The sequence below is a fragment of the Equus caballus genome, chromosome 15 (genome assembly GCF_041296265.1).
Source record: "Equus caballus isolate H_3958 breed thoroughbred chromosome 15, TB-T2T, whole genome shotgun sequence".
Classification (NCBI taxonomy): Eukaryota; Metazoa; Chordata; class Mammalia; order Perissodactyla; family Equidae; genus Equus; species Equus caballus.
The window spans coordinates 79,293,814-79,321,543 of NC_091698.1; the positions used below are offsets into that span (position 1 = coordinate 79,293,814).

A 27,730-nucleotide genomic window follows, 5' to 3' on the forward strand; every position below is an offset into this window, starting at 1 on the left:
TCCCTTTGTAGTACCATCATATATTGTCTCTTTTGTAACACCCTCTCAGGAGATTTTTTTTTACTCATTAAATATTCAAAGTTTACATATAGATATGGGTATGATTTATTTTCTTCTAATAAAACTGATTTTTTACAGTGTGTATTCTGTTCTTAAATAAATTATATTTCTTTTCAAGAACTCTAGACACTTGTGCTTGTCCCAGGGTGATGCTATATCTTCAAGCTCAGGAAGCATCTACTCATTGAGAAGTGAAGTAATTTTATGTGAAGTTCAATGAAAGGCATACTTTTTGCAAGTCTAAGGTCACCCCAAGTGAGGTCCCAAATCCTCACTATCACCTGTACGAACAGGACATATTTCACAAACTCTATCCACAAGTATAAAGGGGACACTATTTCAGTCCTACTGAAAAGTCTTCTTTAGTGATATTTTTTTAAAAAGGAAAAAATTTTTAAAGCTAAATACATACAAAAATGAAGGTCATTAACACTCCACAGCATAACACCAGGCAGATATAATGTGGTTCTAGTCGCTGAAATCCTAGTATGTAGAACTTCAAATGAATTTACTACGATTGACTGTCTGCAGTAAGGAATTACACAGAACAATAATTTTTCTTCCTGATATTAATGCCCAGCCACTGATCACTAATACTGTATTTTTCAAATTTAACCTTTTTCCATTGTTTTATTAACTGTCCTGACTTAAGTTTAAGTCCCTTGTTTTCTGGCTCTACAAAGCAATCACCTAGGTAGTTTCTCAGAGACACACTCACTTGTAAGTGCACAATTTTTCAGGCCAGGTGCCTTAACTGAAATCACAGTAGTTTACATTACCACACGCCTACCTTCACACTGGTCTTTCGCCTCTGACAGCTGGTACCCCTGTCCACAGGTACACCTGAAGGAGCCCTCAGTGTTTTTGCACTGACCATTTATGCACAGATTCCCTTGCTGACATTCATCAATATCTGCAAACACAAACAATGACAATTGTCTTAAATTAGGTTTATATCTAGACCACCTCTGCAGCTAAACTTTGAGACCGTAAACCAAGCTACTGTCCTCACCTCCCATTTCCAGGCTGTCCTTTTAAGGCGTGACCCACAACAATAAAAAATTTCTATAAATAGAAAAAAAGGGACTACCCAGGAGAGCATAGTACTCCCTACAATGCATTCTAGGGTTATTATTACAAAAATACTACTACTCCTATGTGAGGCATTATCAATTTTAGTATGTGTCAGCTCACCAATGTTCCTCATATCAACCTCAGTATGCTGAACTGTACAAGAGAAATAATTACCATTAGATGATAAATTTATAAGTAAAAATTACTTTTACTACAACACGAAGCCCTTCGCCATCTCTCTCTCATACTTTAGATATAACAGAAACACAATAAGGAATATTTTAGAGTTGAAAACAGAAGACAGAAGCTCCAGCACAAAATAAGGGCTACCAGGCAGTTTGTAGACCTGTAGAGTTCCATGAAAGAAGGCAGAATTAAACTCCACCAAGAATTTTAAAAACAAAACCATAATGTAGGCAGTTATGGAGGGAAACAGACATTTCTACTGTACTTAGAAGAAGATGAAAAAGTATAAAATCAAACAGTTGTGTTAAAGGACAGTGAACTCATTTTCAAAGTAACAAGGAAAGCCAAGAGAAATGATGGTATTACTATCACGGCTGCTGGAATGTCAAAGGAGAAAGTGATGAGTGAGGATTTTTTAAAATGCCTTGATTAAACATAAAGCTATTGACGTGAAAACAACATAATTTTTTATAAGTGTTCTAGAAAATGTCACAAATATGAATTTACAAAATGAAGAAAGGATTGGCCTCACCCACAACTTGAACATTTGTGAGAGAAGTAGAATTAGTTTTCTAAAATGGTCTTGTTTGGCCGTTAAATTGGTCTGATGTAATTAGATAATACTGTCTTGCCTTGTCTGTGCAATACAGCCTCAGGATGTTCTGCTGAAGAGCTAGTCAGTTTGTAAGAGTTTATGAATATTAAAACATGGTAGGATTGATCTTCACCACCTATACCATGGGCCTGTTGTGAGGATTAGTTGAGAGAATAAATGAAAAACACACTAGCCTTATACTCAGAGGGGGGAGAAAGGAGCCCTAATCTAAAAAAAGTAGAATTTGCTTTAAGGAAACCATGTCCTAAAGATCAATGCGTGACTATTGTTTTCTTTTAAAAGTATCTTATTATTTAAAATGCATCTAGAAATTTTTGCCAGGAGAACTTGATTAACTGTACAGTCCTGCCCCTAAAGTATTATTGACAATTACCTGTTTCCTGAGCAAAGTTGCATTTCTTGACCTCTAATGAGGCATTAACCTTTTGAATTTTATCCTGATAGAAGCCAGGTCAGGTTATCTCTCATTTTCTGAAAAAGCTCACATAAAATAAACTATGGATGTAATTGGAGTTCAGAAATTTATTTCTTATTTAATTTTTTATAGAAATTAATTTACTAGAAACTTTTGTTTCATTTATTGTGTTAATGATCTCTTTTATCTATAAGTAAGTATGGCCTGATAGAAGCCAGGTTCAGGTTCTCTCTCATTTTCTGAAAAAGCTCACATAAAATAAACTATGAATGTAATTGGAGTTCAGAAATTTATTCCTTATTTAATTTTTTATAGAAATTAATTTACTAGAAACTTTTGTTTCATTTATTGTGTTAATGATCTCTTTTATCGATAAGTAAGTATGGCCTGATAGAAGCCAGGTTCAGGTTCTCTCTCATTTTCTGAAAAAGCTCACATAAAATAAACTACAAATGTAATTGGAGTTCAGTAATTTATTTCTTATTTAATTTTTTATAGAAATGTTTCATTTATTGTGTTAATGATCTCTTTTATCTATAAATATGACTGCCATTAGAGCAATTAAATATGCGATCTGAATATCATTTTAAGAATTATTTTATAACTTTCCAATGCTCTAAGTCTATTAGCTTTAGTAGTGGTCAACAGCAAATAGCCTACAACATATTTTCTTTCAGCACATTCTATAAAATACTTGAGATGTCAGTTCAAAACTTATAAACCCAACAATAGCTCATGCATCTGGTTGGATTTCATGTAACGTCTGACAACATTTTTAGCATCTTGGACTCTTTTTGGCTTTTTCAAAGAAGATGACAAATTAAGCATTCCCATGTGAAGATGGAGCAGCAAAAAATACCCTCCATTCCAAGTACTGTCAAGATATAGCAGACATCTTACATGAGTTACTCATTTATGTTGGGAAGACTGTCAGAAGTAATTCATTAAAAGTAATGACACACACATTTGGAATAACTTGAGGCAACTCAGTTATCTTGAATAAGGTGATCTTTGGGTTTTTCAAATGACCAAGGGGAACAGAGGCAGCTTAATTCTACAGATAAATAGCATTTTTCTTTTCTGAAGAGGGACAAAATTCCTAGGACAAAAGAAAGCTTTCTAATAAAATAGGCATGCAGGATAAATGTTTTCTTTCTTTTGTGCCAAGAGATGAATAGAAAATATTATTCTCTGTGAAAGGTATTTCTTTAAGGGAATTTTTGCATATGTTACTAGGACAAGTCCAACTCAGAGTTAAAATAGAGACTATCTCTAGGTATTTATAAATTTAGGACATATAATGCTAAAATGTATAGATATAAAGAAACAAGTAATAAATTAATACATTAGATAATGTCTTTACAACCTCAAAAAAGTTTTCAGTACATTTAGTGAGGTGAAGACAACGTCAATATTTGGGACTATCAACAAGGTGAGATTGGCAGAGTTGCTGGGATGTTGGAAAACAGACAGATCTACGATCTGAGGAGAATGTGACATCTGTGAGCTGACATAGTTTGAGAAACATTATGAAATAATTAAAGAAAAAAAGATGTTAGATAATTTATTATTGTAAAAAGGAAAGACTTTGATGGTGGGTAAGGAAAACAATTCATGCATATGTAGGTTTTTAAAGCAGAAGATGGGGATCTGGCCTGACCTTATCCCAGACTACAATGGAAAGACACCAGGAGAATCAGAGTAGTGGGCTAGGTTAAATGGCAAGTGGAGATAGCCCTTTCCCACCTCCAAGCTTTGACATGTGCTACTTCCTCTGCCTTCTAAGTTTATCTCCTCACTGTATTCAATATTTTAAGACCAAGTCCAAACAGCAACACCTTTGTGAAACATTTGCATAAGCAGAATTAGTCACATGCTTCTTGGCTTTGATAGAACTTCGTACATGCCTATAATTCGGTGAATAACAACAGCAACTACAACGCATGGCATTCTCTGGCCCTGCATCATCTCATTCTCCATGTACTATCTTTGTTCATCTATTATCTCACCCATTCCTAACATCAACCTTAGTAGGTACCATTATTGTTGGCTTTTTGAAGATGAGCAAGGAAGGCTTAGCAAAGTAAGATAACTTATCCAAGCTCACACAGCTTCTGAGTATCCAAGCTAGTATCTAATATACTGTTGTTTTTTAACTAAATTATGGACTTTATTTGGATTTCACTAGTTTTTCCACTCATGTCCTCTCTTTGTTCCAGGATCTAATCCAGGGTACCACGTTGCATTTAGGTGTCTTGTCTTCCCAGTCAATCTTTGTTTTTCATAATCTTAAGTGTCTTGAGGGTATGGATTAGAATCCTGTAGAAATGTCCCCAATCTGGATTAGTCTGATGTTCTCATGATCAGACTGGGGTTATGGGTTTTTGAAAAGAATGCACATAGGTGAAGTGCCCTGGTCCTCACATAATGTCAGGGGTACATGACATCACTGGCATTACATCACTTGGCACTTTACTATGTGTAATTATCTGTTGCAGGTTTGCATCTCTTCCAAGGAGTAAAAGTTCTTTGACATGTTATAGCCTCTCAATAACACTGCAGTTGAACACAGTGCCTGGAACATGTTGCTTCCTTGATACACCTGAGAGGAAGGAAAGCAAGGATGAAAAGAAGCTTCTGCAGCAGGCCAGCAGAGTGCCACACAGACTGGAAAATATGAGTGTTCCTAGGGGTGGCATCAACTGATGATATAAATTCTGGAGTACTAGAGAGACCTATCAGAGAGGAGCAGGCTCAGCTGGGATGGCAATGGCCAAGAGTAAGAGAATGGTAATGAGTTATTCATTCAACACGTGTTTACTCTGAGCATCTAAAGAGTCCAATCCCCCTATTTTAGAGATGACATGAGATCTGGAAATCTGAGATTATTTATCCAAGGTTGCAAAGCAAACCACTGGAAGAGCCACAATTCAGGTAAGCAGTGAGGAAGAAGACGGGTATGCAAGGCAGGATAATATGAGCAAGTGCTTGGGTCAAAGAAGGCACAGAATATTCACAGGGCAGTTGTGACATCAACTTGATGGGTCAGATAATCCAAGCTGAAGAAAGTATAGTGACAAATTTGGAAAATAAAGATGGGAACAGATTACAAGAGTTTTCATGAATAAGCAGATGAAAAGAAGTAGGCAGACTGACAATAAAGAAGGTAACATGACAGGATATGGCCTGAAACTAGATATAGCAATCAAATAAAGATGAACAATAACTTATAATGCTGAGATCTTCAGCCACCATTAATCCTGTGTATGGGGGAAGAAATAATACCTTTCAGACAATTCTCATGTTTAATTTTGTCTGAGGAGATGCCTGGTTTAAACAGTCAGTAGGAAAGCTGTAGATGCGGGCCAGAAGGGAAAGGACCAGGAGAAAAGGGAGACGCCCCTACTTTATGTGCTCCACTGGGAGTGGCTGGTACTGTGTTGTATGAAAGGAGCAAGGTACCAAATTCAGATGTCTGTGAATTCCCTACTGCCAGTGGGAGATGCTTCAATTCTTACAAGACAGTAGGGTATCCATTTACTGCTTGTCTACCACAGTGAGAAATTAATCACCACCCTAGATTGTTCATGTACATTGAGACACTCATTTAGAAAAGAAGAAAAATTTTACTTATTTCTCTGTTTCCCTCTGAAAGAGTACGCCTTCATGTATAAAAGTAGTGGAAGAAACCAGAAATCTATAGTTTTGACCATAGAAATAATTAAAGCTTCTTTTAAAAAAAGTATTATAAAAAGAAAAACTAGGGGAACCTTGGACAAATGACAGCAAAAAAGGTATGTGTAATATATGCACATATGTACATAGGTTGATATATATTATATATAAAGTGTTCATATACTTTGATTTAAAAACCTGATAAACAGGAAAAGATATTAACAAATTTACAAGAGGAAATACAAATGTTTAAAAATGTTTATTAATTAGAAGCTATTCTAACTATATAATTTAAAAATATATTAAGTTATACTACTTGTTAATGAAATAAATGTTTAATAATTAGAAGTAGTCAGGGAATTATTAAAAGAAATATGTTTATAAGATAAATATTAAATCATTTTAGAATAAAAAACATACATTTTAAAAATTAGTGTTCTTCTATGAAAACAGTAAAAAACATTCAGAACATCTTACCCAATAATTCAACTTTTATGAATAAAGAAATAATCCTAAAATTCAAAGGTTTCTTTTTAAAAAAATGAAGCCCATTATGTAAATATTTTTTACATAATAATGAGTAGTTGGGAAAAAAATGTGTTTGTTCAACACCTGAAGACCAGAAAGAAAATGGTTATATAGCAATACATTTTAAAATTATGCAGCCTTTTAAAATAATGATTGAAAAGAGTTATTAATGAGATGTAAAATGCTTATGATATACTATTAAGTGACAAAAAGCAGGATACAAAATTGTACCTAGAACATAACTCTATAAAATATCTATGAGATATAAATATCTGTGAATGTGATTATGAGATTACGTTTTTTTTTACCTTTCTGCATTTGCTCAGTTTTCTACAATGACTGTACGTTGCATTTTTATAACAATTTTATTGAGATATAACTTACTTACCACACAATTCACCTGTTTAAAGTGTACAAGTCAATGGTTTCCAGTATATTCACAGAGTGTACAACTGCACGTATTGTTTTTATAACCAGAAAAAGTTAAATAGATAGATGTGTTTACAGACACTCTCTAAAAATACATTGTTTTCCTTTATGTAAATAGAGATGATCTGTATTTTAACCACAACGAGGAGTCACTTTCAAAATGCCAACCAAAATGTGCTCCAAGTAGCTCAGTCAAAATAAATGACAAGTAGCATGATTCCGTTTTCTAAGCCTAGTTACTCTAATATACTTTTAAATGCAGTTAAAAACAAATGAGAAATTTGATTACAGTATTTACCTTTACAGTGCTTGTGGTCCGGAGTTGGGGTATAGCCCTTGTGACATGAACACATGTAGGAGCCTTCAAGGTTGGAGCAAGTACCATTTGTGCAGACCTTTGGTTCCAGGCATTCATCCACATCTTGAAGAATGTTGCAAAATGGAAAGGAAAAAAACCAAAAACAAAGATGAAGAGAGAAAAAAGAAAACATGAATAACGTTGAATTTGGTTAGAAATGGCAGTTACGTAACGGATGTTCAAAAGAGAGGCAGATTCTCTAAGATAAGCTTTCAAATTAGCCCTTAAGAGGAAAAGCAGCTCTGGTGTGAGCTGCATGTATGATGGTTCTCCGCGTTAATTTACTTTCTGCAAAGTAAATCAAAAAAGGAACCAAACATTCTCTGTGAATAAATTCAGTGCAAGGCTTGCTGTAGGGAGGAAGGAGAAGGGAGAAAGAGAAGGTGGTCTTAGAACAATATCCTCTACAAAGTAAAATATCCCAAAGAATCAAAGACGTGTTGAGGTCTACTTAGGGAACTGATGAGTTCGAGTGCATGTGAGGGTTTCCAGAAGCAACAAATATAACTCCTGATCCAGAGAAACCACAAGAAAAGTTGTAAGAGAAAGGTAAGAAAAAACTGATTAAATGTTCTAAGATGGCATTGAATCAGTATTATAAAAACCAATCTAGGGGACAAACATAAGCCTATTTATTGGGCAGTTTGAAGGTGGGGTATAGGCTGAGGGGCAGATAAAATAATAACAGCTCATCTTCATCAAGCACTTACTGCACGCAGGCACTAAATGCTTTACATGTGTTATTTTATTTAACCCTAACAAGATCCATACAAGCTAACTCTTTTCACACAGGAAGAAACTGAGACTTAGAGATGTTTAATAGTTTTCCCAAGGCCACAAAGTTAGAGAACGGTGGCTCTGATTTGAATCCAGTCAGCTGAATTCCAAAGACCATCCTTTTAAGCGGACTATAAGTGTCTGTCATAGGCAAAGTTAAGTCTAGCGAAAGAAACAGTTAAAGAGAGAATGTACGAGTTCATGTTTGTTTTTATTATTTGCTAACACAGCATTTATATCAAAAAAATCATCTAGGTGTTCATTATTTTCACTCAACAAACATTCATTAAGCTCCTACTAGAATTCTGTTAATTCAAAAAGAAAAATTTGAGTTCTGTCCCCCATTTGAATGCCTCTGGGTAAGTCCACTGTATGTTGCAGTGGGAAGACATGAATAACTAAAAACTTAAAAGAGGAAACACTGAAACCACAAAATGCTAAAAATACACACAGCCCATCCCAAATTAGGCTTAATTTTATAGCGGTCTGTAACTTAATCAAAGCATTTTAATCATAAGGCAGACAAACAATAAGGAGGAAAAGGCTGTTGATTGCATCCAATTCATCTTACAGTGCTCACCACAAAGCAATACAGCTTTCCACACTCTTAATCTTAACAAGCAGAGTCATGAACATAAACTAGATCTAGCTTTAGGTTGGCAATCCAGAGTTCAGATTGCATTCGTCTGCACTGCATTTCATTAAAACTGTATTTTCTCTCTTACAACTGAATTCAGAAACAGAGTATTACCAAAATGAGGCAGAGGGCTGTGTGTGTGTGCACATGAGTTCCACACATATGAGAACAGTCAAGCAATTAGCGCTGCCTAGGTGTTCTACCTTGCTTTCACAAAGTCACTAATTATGGTGAACTGACCCCTACTCCACGACAACAAAAATAGCACTTCCAGATTGACTCATTATCCAACCTTCCTTTGGTTGTGGGAGTCTACTTTTGTAAACATTGAAAGAAAACAACTTGAAATAGGAAGCCAAACAGTGAAGCCAAAGTAAATAATGAGACAGAGGGAGCCTAGACACTAGGCATGGAAATTCCAGACAGCAAGTGAAAATGTCATGTCTAGTATCTGGTTTGGTTTCAAAAATGTTAACAAGTTGAAAAATGTATGGACTGTTCTCTTCAGTTATTCACGCACCAGGGAAAGTGATTCATGGGGCTGCAGAACGTAACAGCAAAATCCACTTCTAAGACCATATTTTCTCTAGTTAAACTAAATTAAAAGACATTGCAGATTACCTTTCGTGAGATACTTATAAAACTTTCGGTTTCCCAGGCTGCTACCATAATAAATGATGAAGCAGAATGCCTAGAAATATTTAGAGTAACTTGATGTGTTTATTCTTTTCTTTACTTATTACAGACATAATTGCATGGAACTAGAATTCGGTCAAGTCAATCATTTATACATAGACAGAACAGCTTGAATCAAATGAATACTTAATGGAGCTTATGCTCTTAAGGAAATAACTATATAGTAAAATATCACTAAACAATCTCTTATACAGGGTCAAAAGGTACAAACTTCCAGCTATAAAATAAGAAAGTCATGGGGATGTAATGTACAGCATGGTGACTACAGTTAATAATACTGTACTGCATATTTGAAAGTTGCTAAGAGAGTGGATCTTAAAAGTCTTAATCACAGGAAAGAAAAGAAAAAAAAAATTGTAACTAAGTATGGTGACAGATGTTAACCAGGCTTATTATGGTGATCATTTCATAATATACACAAATATTGAATCATTATGTTGTGCACCTGAAACTAATATAATGTTTTATGTCAATTATATTTCAATAAAAAAAATTTCTATATAGAGGAGGTGTGTGGAGTGGGTCCTCTAGATGTAAAAGGAGGGAAATAAACTCAGTGTTTTATCTTTAGCCTGGACCTGTCACCTACGCTGCAGATGCCTGCATCTAATCGGTCTACTGGACATCGTCACCTGATGTCCTGTAGGCACCTCTGAGTATTCATGGCCCAAACTGATCTTTCCTCCTGCCTTCTTTTTATGCTGTCTTCCAGGTCAATATATGGTACCACCACCCACTCAAATGCCCAATTCTGGAACTTGTAATTCATTCTTTCTAGATTCCTTACTCTCCCTCTTTCCCCATATTCAATTTATTACTAAGTCATATCAATTCTACCTTCCAAATATCTCTCGAATACACCCACAATATTTCATTCCTACTACTATCAGCCTCTCTCACATGGGTTACTGCCATAGTCTTTTAGGTTGTTTCTCTACTTTATGTCTTGCCCTCTCTAATCCATTATCCAGCATTCAGCCAGAATAATCTTTCTAAATTACAAATCCAATCAAACGTGTTGCTCCTCTGCTTTAAAAACCTTCACTGGTTTCCAGCGTTCTTCTGTTTAGTCAAGGACACAAACTTGTGGGGCCCTGAGTGGTATTAACAGGAGGCCTGGCCCCCACCATCCTTACTTCCAACCATTGGGAGGATCAATGCCATGGGAAACAGGTGGTCCCTACCCACCCCACCATCCATTACCCGCAGCCCCTTACCCTTGGAGCAGAGGGAGATGGTTATGCCTTAGGTTTTCTATATTGGAGCTCAAAACTCATCTTACTCTAGGATTGCGGTCTAAAGAAGAGTCATATTACCCAAGTTCTTACAATGCATATTCGTATGAGTTCAAAAGGGAAACATCATGAAAAATACAGTGTCCATGGAAAAATGGGTTCTAAACTCTGAAAAAAAATAATTTACCAATGGCCTTTTAGGACATAATTTGGCATTTGTCATTTAGTGAATTAAACCTCTCACAGTAAGGAAGTTGCCAAGGGTTTACAAGGTCAGCACTTTGCGGATATGATAGTTCGAAAGTTTATGAATCCACCTCCCTATACTGTGACGCAATCCAAATTGATCCTTCTCATCTACAATATCCTGAGAGACTCTAACAAATGCCTCGTTGAAAACTGGATATGCCGTGCCTATAGGATTTCCTGGTCCACTCCTCTAAAAACCCCCTCAGAAGACGCAGTCAGGACAGTCTAGCTTGATTTGTCCCTAATGAACCAGGGCTGATTCTTATGATTATCACTTCCTTTCAAAAAATGCTTCACTTTATCATCTGAATCCTGCAGTCTACAGCTTTGTGTCAAGATCAACATGAAGTTCAGTGGTCATTAGTTTCTGAATTTCACCTTCTTTCGGGGGAAATGAGGACATTAATCTCTCTCCAGCTTTCTGGCAACTTTCCATTCTCCACAATTTCACAAAGGTGACTCCCAGCTGGCCAGCAATCCCACCTGCAAATTCTCTCATTGCCTTGGGATGTAATTCATCTGGGTCAGGAACCCTTTTGAAATTTCCCTTGCTAATATCCTGGGAAGACACCAGGCTGCCTAAAGCCCCTCCCTGGGCATGACCTCTAAGATACAGATGCTATTCAGTGGCTGACTTCACAAAAGTCAGCCCACAGCTTTGCTAGCCCCCTTCCACTTCACCTATCAGCTCCTTGGGCTTGGTCAGAATTGGTTCCAGAGCAACAGTTTACCTGCATTACTTCCTGTACTTTCAAGGAGATGAATCTGTCAACACTGTGAACCAGTCATTTTTCTAAGGCCATTCAGCCTCATTTAATTCCTTAGTGACCAACACAGACTTCAATGAGTGAGCACTATTTGATAGGGGAAGAAAAGATCTCATTCTATCACTATAGCTACATAAAAATAAAAAGGATTACTCCCCGCCCCAAACATGCCATTACTTCAATTACCACTCAACTATTCTTCACACATAGTCTTTTATACTAAAGATGTTGGGAGAACATATTTGACAGAAAAGTGAGCATGGCAAAATGAGAGACAGATGCTGGTTAGGCTAGTGTGATGAAACCACCTCAACTGCACATGAGGCACAGGAAAATCTCAGCCCTCCCCACCACCAATTCTGACCCAGTTAAAATATGTAGTAGCAGGGCTGCCTACAAGAATATGTTAGACATTCCTCAAAGACTCATCACTGCTTTCAGAATTGGAAAACAGCCCATGCTATGTATAGATAAAGAGCCAAGGATGATCTCAGCAAATCAATCCACTAATCCCACCGAATCACGGGCTTCCTACTTCACCTTTCCAAAAGAACATTGTGTCTTTCAGGAAAACTCTGCTAGGGCTATCTATGGTGCAGGCCTGCCATCTCAGACTCTAAAATCCTGAGCTATTATTATTGCTGCTTGCAAGGGATGATTCTAGCCCCCATGGATCTCTCCTTTCTATGAACTTTTATTTTCCTTATTATTTTAGTTATATTGTTTTGTTCTCTAATTTTCTGGGGTGCACATGAGAGATACATGAGATATCATACAGAACAAAACACTAGCTTTGGAGATAAAACACCTGGATGGCGGTCTAGCTCCACCATTTATTACCTATGACCCTTGAGCAAGCCCATTAACCCATTTGGGAATAAACTGCCAAATCTGTCCTACAGAGATGACTGCCATGAAGATCAAATGAAAGAATAAAGTGAAAGACCTTTGTAAACTATATAGAGGGAAGTTTTTTGTTATCATAATAACTAGTCTTCCCACACAGGCAAGCACTGCCTGCAAAAATAATTCTTTCTTTTTTTGGAAGAAGATTAGCTCTGAGTTAACATCCGCCACCAATCTTCCTCTTTTTGCTGAGGAAGACTGGCCCTGAGCTAACATCCATGCCCATCTTCCCATACTTTATATGTGGGACACCTGCCACAGCATGGCTCGACAAGCAGTGCATAGGTCCGCACCCGGGATCTGAACCTGCGAACCTCAGGCTGCTGAAGCAGAACATGCGAACATAACCAAGCACCCCTGGGCCGGCCACAGTTCTTTCTTTCTTTATTGAGCTATAATTGACATATAACATTGTGTAAGTTTAAGTGATGATTTGATATACTTATATACTGCAAATTGATTAAGAGTAGTGGTGCTAATATTTCTATCACATCACATCGTTATTTTTTTGTGATGAGAACAATTAAGATCTAGTCTCTTAGCAACTTTGAAGTTTATGATACAGTATTGTTGATCATAATCACTATGCTGTGCATTAGATCTCCAGGACTTATTTACCTAGTAGCTGCAAGTTTGTACCCTTAAACCACATCTCCCCAATTCCCCCACCCCCAAGCCCTTCATAACCAGCATTCTAATCTGTTCTGTTTTGCTTTTTTAAAACTTCAAATCTTCTCTGGCATCTAGTAGACGTATAGTTAGATGCTCAATAATAACTTAGTGACTGACTAGAAGACTCCTTTTGCATATAATAATTTAGGGACAAGGCTGATGTTTGCACATTTTATAATACCTGCAAAAAGGGAGATGTTGAGCTCAGTTACCATCTTACATAAAAGAATAAACATAAGATGAAAGTGTGCAATTTCAAATAAGTCTATGAATATTCATATATTTCATAAAGGTTCACAAGGAATCTCAAAATTTGAAAATAAACCCTAGTGTGCAAAGAACTCCTAAAACAATGAGCTCTCCGTGTTTATCCTGCAAGTTCTCTGCGCCTGATTTTGGTTAAGACTGTGGCTAACCAGTTGTCAAGTGGATTGAATGATACTGAGTTCTTCAAATGCCTAAGACCTATTACATTTAGAAGACTTAAATGGGAGTCACAAAGTCATCATTAACTTAATTACGGGCTGACAAAGAAGGATTACTGTGATAAAAATCTCAGAAATTTCTGTTCTCAGGTCACATTGTCACAGACTCAACCACACAGCAAGACAATAAAGTAAACTCAAAAAAGGGCTCTCTGCAGACATCCACTTGGGGAAAGATACTGTGTCTTGTGAAGGTGAGCAAAGAAAATGAAGTGAAAGAACGGACCCAGCAGTAGTGCAGAGGCTGAAACATTTGTTAGGAAGGATCAATGACCCTACCAAGAAGCATTATGATTCTCAAGAAGTATATTCCAGCAAAACAAAAATGCTCAGAAGGTGAAAGGATATGGTAAGATTAAGATTACTTAAATTCATAAGAGAAAGGTCTTATGACACAGGGAAAGTTAAAAACTATAGGAGATGAGCTTAAAGAAAACCAAAGAAAAGACAGTTATACATAGAACTTAGACATATAATTTACTTTAACAGGTATCAGTTATTGCATTTCTTCTATTTCACGACAAGGGAGCTAAAGGGGAGGGTAACAGTGTTGGGGGAAGAAGGGTTATAACATTTCTTGGGTCCTACCTTGGTCAGACACCTTACTAGGTGCTCTATATCACTTATTTAAATTCTGACCATAAACCCTATGAAGAAAGTATTTCAATCCCCATTTCACAGATAGTGAAACTAAGCTTCAGAGAGGTCACATAACCCAAAATCTTAATTCAGGGAAATATGATCTTTATATCAGAGTTATTGAATGTACCGCTAAATAATTAAATATTAGAGAATTTCCTTTGAGGGATGGCTCTAGCTGGGTTTGAATCAAGCTAATTCTTCATGAGTCAGGAGAAACCTGTAAATTGAGTACCTGACAGACTGACTTCCCTCAAGAAAGGTCCTGGTTGGAACAGCCAGTTGGAACTTGCCAGAACCTGGGGTGAAAGAGTCACTAGAGGCAGAGATCGAGTAGGCATCAACCCCAGGCTGAATGTAAGGTCCAAGGAATACAGTGTTGAATGATGAAAGAGGCTCTCAAGAGACGACTGAAATCCACAACTTGAAAGAAGAAGCTACATTAACAGAAGAGCCAACAAGAGTTGCCAAAAAGCCTTAAGGGATAGATATTTTGAAAGTGGACAATAAACTATTGAGAATGAAGGATCATATGCTCTGAACTAAACACTAGGAAAAAGCGTGGTCCCCCAGACAACACCTGCTAACATTTTACCTGTTTCAACCCGAAATAATTTCAGTTCTAATTCATAAATCAAGAGAAGCATCAATCAGTAAGATCCAGTTTACATGGCATGAAGACAAAGAGGCCATTAACGGTTTCAGCAAGTTCACCATTAGTCAGTGAAAGAAGCAGAAAGTGTAATGGCATCAAATCCCTGCAGAATATAAGGGTCAAAATAGCACTTCTTAATTCTTAATGAAACCATTCAACAGAAAAAAAAGCCAAACTGACATGAAGATCGATGAACATTTTTTTAAAAACTATAAACACAATGCCAAATGAAAGTATTATGTAAAACACTGTACAACTTTAATTATAATAATTTAAAAATATACAGTCAGTGAGAGGAGAGTAGTAGAAAAAGAAGTATGCTAAGATTTATGGAATAGACTAGAACAGTAGCGTAGGGATTATCATCTCTAACATGACAACTAACAAATGCCAAGTGTAGGACTTTTCTTCAAATGGTGAGATTTGGCAAAAATTTTTAGAAGTCTTCAGTGTTCTCATATATTAAAAATTGGATAAAAAAGTCTCATTAACGTATCCTAAATTATCTGGACTAAAAGGATATAAAAACCCACAAACTAGTCACAAATAACTGTCAGAGACGAAAACAAACGGTTAGCCAGGAACACCTTGTAATTTATCATAAGATGCCTTCTCTGTCCACCATGGACTCTCTAGCACTCCCTACCTCCCTTAGGCTCCTTTTTTCTCCCTGCCACTCATCGCTTCTGACATACCATATACTTGCCTTGTTTATATGTAAGCACAATGTGAGCCCTAGAGCATAATAGCAACGAGGGGAGGGAATTTATTTTATTCATTCTCAACCCCCAGGGTCTAGAAAAATGCCTGGCATCTAGTAGCAACTCAATTGTTAAATGAACAAATAAATATATCAAGTTGTGTTATTAACGAGCTCAACTCAAAGATAAGCAGAAGTAAGGACTGCAACTTTCGAAAAATATTTTAGGGTATCAGAAGTACAAAGGTGAGAACTAAAATGTAAAAAGGAACAGAAAACAAAAAATATGGTTGGGTATGCATTAGCACCGTCAGAGTTTACCAGAAAAATCCAATGCACTTATTGGCTTAATATGAACAGAGAGGCGTGTTATAATATCTGCTTTTTGTCACACTCAACTTTTCAACATTTGAAAGCTCTACCACTACAAAAAATTGAGATGGAAAAATCTATTTTGGGATAATCTGCAAAAGCCCCCATGAGAAATTTAGAAGAGCTATAAGTCCAATACGATCAACGGCTGGAAGTATAGTTGTATCACAGAGGAGCAGCTTCATCTCTAGATTACAGAGAGCCTAAAATTTTACCCAAAGCAGAAGGAAAAGGTACACTACTTACTTTTAATAGGAAATGTGTGACCTTACACACTTGTTCCAAGTAATAGCTTTCATTTTTGCATTGCTAAGTGTGTGACTTTGGTTGAGTAACACAGTCACCTAATATTTCTCCTTATGATTCTGCATCTCTGGGTGGCAAAGTGAAATTACTTTTAAACGAGGTGCTGTTTCTCTGTCACTAAATTGGAGCAAAGTGGTCACAATTAGATTGACTGCATATATCTAGGTAGAAGAACTCACTTATTATTGACCAACGTAAAGAAATGCATTTAGGGAATGGCCCCGTGGCCGAGTGGTTGGGTTCGTGCGCTCCGCTGCAGGCAGCCCAGTGTTTCGTTGGTTCGAATCCTGGGTGCGGACATGGCACTGCTCATCAAACCATGCTGAGCCAGCGTCCCACATGCCACAACTAGAAGGACCCACAACGAAGAATATACAACTATGTACTGGGGGGCTTTGGGGAGAAAAAGGAAAAAAATAAAATCTTTCAAAAAAAAAAAAAAGAAAAAGAAATGCATTTATACTGAAGAGCAATCATCTACCCAATTTGGTCAGTCACACTCCATTTGTAAATTCATGAATCAGGGCTGTGTTTACACCACTATTGTGAACTTTTGTCATTTCAGGTAAAGCTCAGGCTCTGCTCTTGGATTATAATATGCATCAGTATGTGATAATGAGAGCATGAATGGAAGCTTGACAGGCAACTACAAAATTTATGCCAAATGAGAAAATTAAAACCAAGCATACTTTCTTACCATCACTGACTATGCAAACAAATGTTTATCTAAAAAGAAATAAACGAACAAAAATATTTTCTTCTCCCCAAAGATCAACATCTCACAATTCCATTGATAAAGACTCTTGGGGATGGGCATGAGGTTCAGGGTAAGGGGCCACCTGCACCAGGTACAGAAAATCAGCTCATGATGCCTGGTGATAAGTCCATAGCTTTGAAACTAGGAGTTAGTGTTTCTGCCAAGCCTACTTATTACACCCCCTCTAAAATACCTAAATGTCTTCCCAGAGACGTGAGAATAATGACTACCTTTTTTTTTTTTTTGGTGAGGAAGACTGTCGCTGAGCCAATATCTATGCCAACCTTCCTCTATTTTATGTGGGATGCCACCATAGCATGGCTTGACAAGTGGTGCCAAGTCCATGCCTGATATCAAAACCCACAAACCCTGGGCCTCCAAAGTGGAGCGTGAACTTAATTTTAACACTATGCCACCGGGTCAGCCCCATGACCAAAATTTTTAACAGGACCAAGAGGGTCTGGCACAGTCTGCCCTCTCATCTTCCAGCAAATCTTCCCTTGCTCTCTGTCCTTCAGCCACATTAGCCTTTCAACTTCTGGAACATGACCTGCTTCTTCCTCCTTCCATCAGCCCTCTGCATAGGCTGTTTCCTCTGTTCAAAAAGATCTGCCTCCCATCCCCCTCCCCAGTTAAACCTCAACTCAAGAATTTCCCTAGAGGCAACTTGTTCTATCTTCCGCCCTTGTAGCATCATAGAACTCCCCTTCCTAGCACTTGTCTCACTGGCGCATTTGCATTTACTGATGAGATGTCTGGGTACCGGTCTCCCACCAGATAGTAAGTTCCATGAGGAAGGCACTTTTATTTTTTTGTCCCTCAACATATGCCAGCACTCAATACAACTCTGGGTCTACATAGTAAGTTCTTCAGCACTTGCGGAAGCAAGGAAAGAAGGAAGGAAGGAATAAAAAGTTAACTCATATGGTCAGAGTCTGGCATGGAGTGGAAAAAGAGTTCAACTTTTAAGAAAAAGATCTCATGGTAGACAGAAATACAAAGGAAAGCCACTAAAGGGGGAAACCTAACTAGAGCACAGGTAATTAGAAACAAAGCAGATTTAACACTTCCCTTCCTCAGTGCCTAATGCAGGTACTAAGTATTAAATACCTTACCAAATACATGAATGGATATAAAGGGCCTGGGCAATCAGTCAAGATTTCTCTTTCTACCTTTGCTACTTCTGCTGCACACTGTGTTTGCATGTTTCCTAATTCTATTAGTCTGTGGTAGTGTCTTCTTCAGTCTCTTCTCTCTTTTTATGCATTTTGCTCTCTACTTCTCTCCCCCCTGTGGTGCTTATTATTTATCACATCAAGGATCACAATTTGTTTCCATCAGAATTGTCTGTCCCATGTAAAATCCCAAATTCTTCATGCCAACTCATTTTCTCCATGGTTAAAAGTTACTTAGAACTTTCCTTGGAAGTTTTCTCAGAATGATGTAAGTGTCTTACATTCCATATATATATATATATATATTTATATATGCTAATTTCGAAAGCGGGATCACTTGGCATTACACCACTGTCAGAAAATGGGCCAGACAGAAGAAACAAAACTGTGATGAGAACACTCTAGTACCTACCGAGACACTGCCCATTCCAGCCTCGGAACCCTTCTGTGCAGGGAACACACTGGTAGGATCCAGGAGAATTCACACATTGCTCATCTGGACAAGTACTTGGAATCAAACATTCATCAATATCTAAAAAGTCAAAAAGCCAAATCATGAATATTTTATCAGAATACTAAAGCAAAGATTTACTGTATGAAGAAGGGGAAAAAAGGCATGTTATATACTGCATTTTGGTGGGGAACACACTAACTGGATAAACGAAACACTGGGTCTACGCTTAAACACACAGTGACAATGCACGGCCAGGTATACCTCAATTAAAATATTTACACATGTTCCAAGGAAGAACTCATCCCCAATTCGCCAACTGGCAGAACCGGGTCTCTCCACTCTGGGAGCTGGCAGCTCCTTGGGGGCCCCTTTCTGGACAAACCTTTCAAGTAATAGCACAGCTTGCCAGAAAGAAACACAAGGAACGGGGACGAGAGTGAGGAAGCCATTTATCCACCTGGACAGAGGTTTTCTCTGCAGACACTGGTTGCTCTGGGGAAATGCTTGCTTTGGCTTCATGGGCCTAAGAACATCCTTGGTTTGAATAATTTAAAAACTTTCATATGATAGGAATTCCTTGGAGACGGAAAAAGAACATTAGGAGAGAATGAACTCATCACATACTTCCAAGATTTTCCAGAAAACATGGTGATAGGATCATATGGTACTATTTTCTAGTAAAAAATACACCTTACTTTTCACAGTCACAGCTAACTGAATTTATTAATCATTGTTCTTTTTGACGTGAGGTGAAAACGACACCTTAAATATGGTTGGGACTGTGGCAGAGCTTACTACAATAGCTTTAGGCACTTTTAAGAATGGTAAAAAAAGAAAATGGGGAAAAAGCAGTATATAGGAGATGGTTCAACAGTTTAAAATGAGTAGAAACACCATGGGTAGTAGCCTCATTTGAAATAAACGTTTTTCTGGAGTTGGATTTTTGAATTCAAGTGAATGGATTTAATGCTTAAGTGTCCCAATATAAAAATGTATATAGGACCTCTAATCATACTCAAAATATAAACAGATTTTTCACGACATAAGCTGAAAAGTGAAAGAAATAGATAACGGATACACTAAACATACACGGGTATTTGACGTCTTCACTCTGGCAAATTCACAAACATTATCTCCCATTACATATCACTAGACGTGTAAAAAGATGCTTAAAGTAAAAAGGTTGAAGATGATATTAATAGAATAACACCAGGTCAGTGTTGTAATTTTTTTCCTATCACCAAAAAATTCTTGCCAATAGACAATGACACACAGTGGTTTTTTTTAGGTCAGATGTTCTGGGACTTCTTGTTCTACAAAAAGATGATGCTTGCCAGTTTCATTTTCCAAACAGCATTACATTCTTCTCTGGATGGGATTTTTTTTTTTTTAATAGAACCACAACTGCTAAGTCAGAGAAGGTCATGGAGAGAAGCTGGTCCAATAAATAAGGTACAATGCTGAACACCACCAGATAACATCCCTGAATATCCTGTTCTCACGTCTGTTCCCTCATCTATAAATTAGGAACTACCTGCCTGGCAACACCTTAACAGAATAAAGTAAGGACACATGAGATAATGTCTGTAAGCTACAATAGACTCCTTGGAGACTGGCGCTGTTTGAAAGCAACTTTGTTAGTGACAGCTGAGAAAATCTCCAGTGAGCCAGAAGCCCGGAAACCTCTGGTTCTGGTCCATGATGAAATTAGAAAATAGCCACATTATTTGGCTCCTTCTTTTTTTCAAGTCTTTTCATAGGGATAAAATTATGTATTATTTACTCATGGAACCCTGGTAATATTTCTGTTAAATAATTTCCATATATTGAATATTACTGAATAGTCCAACTGCTTTCCACTTACTTGATTTTCAAACTTCTTTTGTACGCCTTTCCACTTTCCATTCTTATGCTATAGTTATTACTTAAACATCCTATTGTTCCGTCCTGAGAACGTACGTAGAACTTAAGATTAGTATTTGACCTCTTTGGGGAATGTTGCTTTGCACATAAATGCTTATCAGATAAACTCATACTCTTTTTTCTTTTTAACATTCCCACAACTATAGATGTACTGAGAAGATCTATGTAAAAACAAAAGGAGTCAGGGAAGGGGGACATTTAAAGAAACTAACAGTTCTCAGAACTAACAAGGTGACAGGCACCGTTCAAGATACTGCAACATGCATGTATTTCCAGGACAATCCTGAAAGTTAACTTCACCGTTCCCATTTTACAGACGAAACTAAATTTCAAAAGGGCTGAGTAACAGCTCCAACTCAGACAGTTACAAGTGTGGGGGTGGTGAGCTGATGCCATAGTCCCTGCTCTCTTCTGTTCTCCTGTTGCACCTCCAGAGCAGAGCGAGTTTCCCGTAAGAGAAGAGTTGGGAACACTTCACACTTGTGCTGTGCCATAGCCCTCAGCTATCAGGGCAGACTTCACAGCTCTGTTCCGATGAGTTGATCAGAGATCCAGTAACATAAAACGCTCCCACTTCTCTCTAGATTAGAACCCAAGGGGCAGAGGCAAGAAACCAGCAGGAGAGGCAGTTGCAGGCTGCCAAAAAATGGCTAATTAGCTCTCCCTCCAGGTCTGGGTCATTAGAACTGTGAAGAAAACCAACATGCAGAAGCCAAGGGACAGCTAAGAGCAGCCCACCCCAACTGGTCTATCCTTTCCCTAGCTCTCGAAGATCAGCCACATTAGAAAGGAGGCTGATTCTCAGGCAGCCAGGCAGGGGAACATCATGGAGCCAGCACCAACCCCACATCCAGGCTCCTCAAAAACTTGCCCAGAGACCCCCTTCTCCTTGGTCCTGATGTTTCCATGGCAGGATTTAAGCAGGAGTTCCATGTATTTCTTCATGAAAATGATTATTAAAAAGGTACCACAGTGGTATCAAAAAGAACCTGTGTAACTTGCACACAAACATGAGCAGAAATATTAAATGGTTAATCGTTCTGGCATGCTATGAAAAGTTCTCACAACAAGAGCAAATTCATTGCTGAGGTCAATAATAAAGAAATTTTATCTAGCACAGTTGGAATTTGACCCAGAGTTGGTCAGATAGTGCTTCTGTAGAGTCTGCAAGCAAGTCCCAGAACACACGTAAAAGAAAGAAGCTGAGACAAAGGAATGTAACAAGCTGAAAAGGTTGAAAACTAGAAGTCAACACTGGTTACACCTGCATCATGTCCCCAAACGAATGATCCAGACACTGTAGTTAAGGCCGGGTTTGCACTAACTTTGCAATTAATTATTCTATAGTGATTTCACTCCAAATACCAGGGAAGGCAGATACTGATGTGCGCAATAAAGAGAGCACGAAGATAATCCGGGCAGAGCCACTGAAGTGAGGCAAAGAGGCTGTGAATCCAGAAAGCAGGAAGAGCTCAGATGAGCTGATGTCATGCACAGATTGGCAGAGAAACGTATGTACCAGGCTAGGTGCCTCCCAGACCTGCATTTCACGGTCATGTGCACTCAGCACTTAGAGGTGACAGGCTCCCCATTGTCTCAGCAGACTCACCCTCGCAATGGCCTCCCTGGGTCATGCGGTACCCGCTGTCGCAGTATTCACACCGGAAGGCCCCCACGGTATTGATGCAGTGCCCTTCCCCGCATACATCCGGCCTCAGGCACTCATCTACATCTACGCAAAGCAGAAAACATTGTCAAGTTTTATTTCCCAAAATATAATTTCAAATCTCTCCCATCTCCCAGGTTAGTTGAACTTAATAATGAAGTAACTGATTTATTTGACACGTTTCAAAATTGAGTGGTTTTGATTTATGTAGGGTCCAAAAGAAACATTTAACGTATCCTGTTCTTCGCACACGTTTGACACTCCATTCAACAGTCTTGGCAGGAAAATAAAATCCATTGCTATATCTCAGTATCTAGCAGATTACTATGTCATAACAGGTGTTTAATAAAAAATTCTGGGTTGTCTGAGTAAGCGTGAGACTGATGAAGCTTAAGGGAGCTAAAAACTCAGATCTGGGAATGTATGCATCAGGACGAAGACGGCCATTACCTCTGCAGTTAGTACCCTCCTCACTGGCCATAAATCCTGCTGGGCAAATACACAAGAAACTTCCCTCAGTGTTTTCACAGCGTCCCTGGGAGCAGAGGTGTTGGACCTGAGTGCATTCATCAATATCTGTTAACAAAAATACAGATAAAAGGATTATTGCAATGTAGCATGAAATTCTCAGTCTCCCTCCTCTATTAAAATACCACCATGCTATCCTCTGCATCCCACTAACCTTGATAACTGAAGGAAATAGCCCGAGGAGATGACTGTTCTCAACACGTGAAGGGCTGTTATCGGAAGAGGGACTACACTTAGGGCGAGGTGCTTAAAAAGCTGAAACTACAGTCATGACAGTGGTATTTCAAGTCAATACAGAAGGACCTGCCTTCTGGAATCGTCTAAAAACTGGAATTCGCTGTGCAACATCCAGGCCAGCTCAGCAGGGACCAACTGAAATGTCATGAAAGAGACTCTTCCACTGAGCACATGGGTGGAGCTAGACTAGATCATCTCAACTGCCCTTCTCGACTTTGTATTTTAGGGTTCTAAAGATAATACATTAAAAAGTATGCAAATGAAAGAGAAACAGCTATGTTATGGGGCAGGTGGATGCCTCCCCACTCCTTACATTTATATATATAAAACCAAATTGCAAAATTCACACATCTTGCATAATAGCAACCGAGATGAGGTAGTCTAGCTCCACCCACGTGCTCAGTGAGAGTCCCTTGCACGACATTTCTGACGGTCCCTGCGGAGCTGGCCTGGGGAGTAGTAATTAGGCATATGCCTTTGTTGCTTTATATTCGCCTGACAACTCACAGTGCTGAATTTTCTTTTTCTAAAATAAGAAATTAAATTCAGCATTAACACATAAAAATGATTTACTTAGTGCCAGTATCTCTTCCTGAGATATATTTGCTCTGAAAAACTGTATATAAGACCTCTTATTTATAAATTCATTAATTGCTTTGTGTCAGCATATACTGATTTTCAATTCAGAAATCCCTTTTAGAAATCAGATTTTATGTACTTAGATGAATAGAACTCTTTATTGTAGTATATATTAAGATTAATTTGGCTTTGATAAACATGCTTTTAGTAGCTATTTCTAGAGCTCTTAATTATTTATTATACCTAAAAACTTTTTTCACCTTCATGTAACTGTATTACACTGGGGAAGGTAGGTAGCATCGAATGAAAAGATAAGAGCATCCAAGAGCTTTGCAAACCTCTTTTTGAGCTCCCTTAGCTCAGGGATAATAAAATTTTTTTAAAAGTTAAACACAATAACATTTTCCCATGATAGTCAAAGAAAAGATGTTGCAAATGTACAAATATTCTATAATGATTAATTTTATCTATCAAAAGTGTCTCTTACCAACACATTTCCTCTGTTGCTCGCTGAACTTGTAGCCTTCGTAGCATATACAGGTATACCTCACCGGCAGGTTAATGCAGTGGCCTGCTCCACAGATATCAGGGTTCACAGTACATTCATTGATTTCTTTACAAATAAATAAAATAATGCGGAAGAAAAAAGATATAAACAAAGATTTCATTGCTACTTACAGACCATTATTTTGTGTTTCCCGATTAGCTTATTGCCAGGGACGCGATTCGAAGACAGAAGGTAACTTTTAAAATCAAGTATAAATTCATTTGATTACTTTACCATTGATCAGATAGTCCCACCCAAGGTTATTAGTAATTCCTAATGAAACAGCTTCTAAGATGAGCTGGACTGGTTACAAACTCAGAAAGAGGCCACGTTAGAAGTTGTAAGATAATCAGTTATTCTTAACTTCCAAGATGGCCATCAATGAGCTCCTATCCACTCCAGTTCATCTTAGATGCTGGACTTGAATCATCATTTGATTTCTCCTGATAAGAAATGTATGGCAACTTTCTATTCAATAGCAGGCCAAATTCAAGTTCCAATCATTATATCCAATCTCCTCCAAAATTTCTCATTAATTCTAAAGAAAGATCTACCACTTCTAATCACAGAAAAACTTTGGGGTGTAACTTACTCTTAATTTGTCAATTTCAACCTGAGCATGTTTTATTTATATGGCAAAGTAAAATCTCTGCTAAATTCCTCCCTTACTCTCCTGATTCCTGCTTGAGACTTGCTTCTTCTATAAAGCCTGAGCAGATTAACCCTGAGTCCTCGTTCCACTCGTAGACACATGCTGTGATAGGGGCAGGGTCATAGGAGTCCAAGGAGGGTAAAGGCCATCAAAATGAGCTTAATTACCAAGAGGACTTGAAGACTCAGAAGTGGCCTTCTGAGATGAAATACTCCCCTAAGACGGCTGTTTTCAATGTCCTTTGTAAGGAGATATAATGGTATAGTGGGGGTGGGGCAATACAGCTGGTAATTAGAAGCCCAGGCTTGGAGATAGTACAGGTACCAATCTTGCTGCCCTTTCTTAGCTCGGTAACACAGGCAAGTTACTCAAACATTCTCCACCTCACTTTTCTGCATGTGTAAAATGGGAATAATCACAGTACCAACTTTAGAAAGTCAGGTTCAAAGGAGACAATTTAAATAATGCAGGTAGCCCAATGTCTTGTACATTATATGTGCTCCGTAAAAGTTAGCCATTATTACCGTTGTTACCATTGTTGTTCCAAAGAAAAAGTACATTTATAATTCTACTTTGGGCTGTTATCTCATTGTCATCACATAGTAAACAATGCTTAAAACAGATGCTGCTATGGATGAGCCCCAGCGGCCCAGGGTAAGAAGCCAGGGCCTGGAGCATGATAAACTAAGACAGAGCCTTATTAGAGGGGTCTGCGGTTTGAATGAGAAGAAAAACAGACCTGCTACTGCTACCAATGACCCACTATGCATTTTGCAGAAGAAAGGATGGGAAAAACAGTGCTTTAACAAAGATTCATTTCGGAAATGACCTAAATTGGCATTGGGATTGCTCTCCCAAACTCAATCCACATTCTTCATTTTTCATCCAGTGTTACACACTGTGTTGTGACTTTAAGACAACTGATGCAAGTCATCCGAAACGCTGCTGGACTTTAAAAGGGAGCACACGCACACAGAGCTGCGGCGTTTTACACAAAGTCACTCGGATGCACGAGGAAAAAACGCACTTAACAAATCACTTATATCTTTACTGAGCCCATTTATGTTAATTCACTATCAGAAACAAACAGATTTGCTTATAATCAGGATAATATAATTATAGAAAAAAATAACTCAAAAGGGTAAAAACATGGGTGATTAACAATTGCTTAAACTTAAGTGACTGGCAATAATAACACAAAAAATGAATTATGATACATAGCATAGATTACTATATAATCATTAACAGGATAAGAAAATGCTTATTTGTTAAATTCAGCTGAGTACAAATTTTAATGTAGAATATTATACAAATTACAAACTACAGAGAAAAGATGAGAAGGAAATAAATCCAAGTGTTATGATCATACGGATTGGTATTTTCTTCTTTATATTTTTCTGTTTTTCCAAATTTCTACAATGAGCATGTATCATTATTTTTATAATCAGAAAAGTCTCCCTTAAAAAATTATCATTTCTATGTGCCACAAAAATCCTAAGGTAAAAGGTAATCTTCAAGGTTATATTCCTAGACTCTGAGGTAAGAATTCTCTTCTCTGTTTATAAGAATTCTTTACAGGTAGAATAGTGTGAAATGCACACCTCTAACCATCTATTCCACATTGTAGGTAAATGCCTTCTTTGAAAATTATCAGTATTTACATTTCTTGGTTTTCCTTGTAATTACTGACCTTCCTTTATATTCTTCTCTGCCATTTTCTTAAAACAGAAAAGACATATTGATCGAATATGCAAAAAGAAAAATTAGAAGATGAATTAGTATACTAGGGACAAGAATTGAGAACAAAGTAAAAGGCTATAAATCTAGGGTTTTCATGAAATGCTTGATAAGTACTCACTGCCCCACTACCCACACATACCAATTTGTTGATTATCAAATATTTGTCATTTTTCAGGCATAGCTTTGGAATGGAATTTTTACATGTGTGAACAAAAGTCTTCAAAAATACGTGATGCTTAATTCAAATTCATGCATTCCTATGCCACAGTTTGCCAACATATTTAAATCATTTCTTCCTAAGTCAGCTCTGAGATAAGCGAAATAGTTAAGGATTACAACTCCTTAGTCTTAGGAAATAAAATGAATAATGGCCTTCCCTTCTAGTATCTTAGATAGAAGCTATGAGGTTGAAATTATATTTATGAGGCGTGTTTGAGAACCTTTAGCTGATTACATCATAGATTAAGTATACAGAGATGCAGCTTAAAAATGTTGATCCTGTTGGCAGGTCACTAACATGTGTAAGAAAATGTTACTCTGACACCACTAGAGGGTACTAAGAGATACATCAAAGGAGGGAAGGGATAGTAACTAAAATTTACTTGATTTCTACACTGTCCCATTTTTTACACAAGTGATTAATTAATGTAACTGTCATCAGTTTAACCTCAGAGATTCCTTTCATCCATTTGCAAGGCAGCACTCTACCCTCCTAGGTTAAAAAAAAAAAAGAGCCATAACACCTTCAAAATACCTGTCTGCTTTCTCTTCACTAGTCATCAAACAACTTAGATTATAGTCAACAATACTGTATTATAAATGTCAAAGTTGATAAGAGACTAAATCTTGACTGTTCTCAACACAAAAGAAATGACAAATATGTGACACGATAGATGTGTTAGCTAACGCTACGGTAGTAACCCTACTGCAATATGTAAATGTATCAAACTAACCCTTTCTACCCCTTAAACTTCAACACAATGTTACATGTCATTATATCTCAATAAAAACAACATTAATCAACAATATTTTTAA

The 27,730-nt window shown here is 37.6% G+C and overlaps 1 protein-coding gene across 29 annotated transcripts in view; it reads right to left on the minus strand.

The window, feature by feature from the left end:
- LTBP1 (latent transforming growth factor beta binding protein 1) overlaps window positions 1-27,730 on the minus strand; it is a 382,661-nt gene that overhangs the window by 95,193 nt on the left and 259,738 nt on the right. For all 29 annotated transcript variants that reach the window (XM_070236510.1, XM_070236508.1, XM_070236507.1 and 26 more), the window contains 6 exons: window positions 24,244-24,369; window positions 22,863-22,988; window positions 22,356-22,478; window positions 18,782-18,901; window positions 7,282-7,404; window positions 851-973 (listed from right to left, as the gene is read on the minus strand). In XM_070236510.1, the coding sequence (XP_070092611.1) occupies window positions 851-973; window positions 7,282-7,404; window positions 18,782-18,901; window positions 22,356-22,478; window positions 22,863-22,988; window positions 24,244-24,369 (741 nt within the window). The remainder of the gene's footprint in view (window positions 1-850; window positions 974-7,281; window positions 7,405-18,781; window positions 18,902-22,355; window positions 22,479-22,862; window positions 22,989-24,243; window positions 24,370-27,730) is intronic.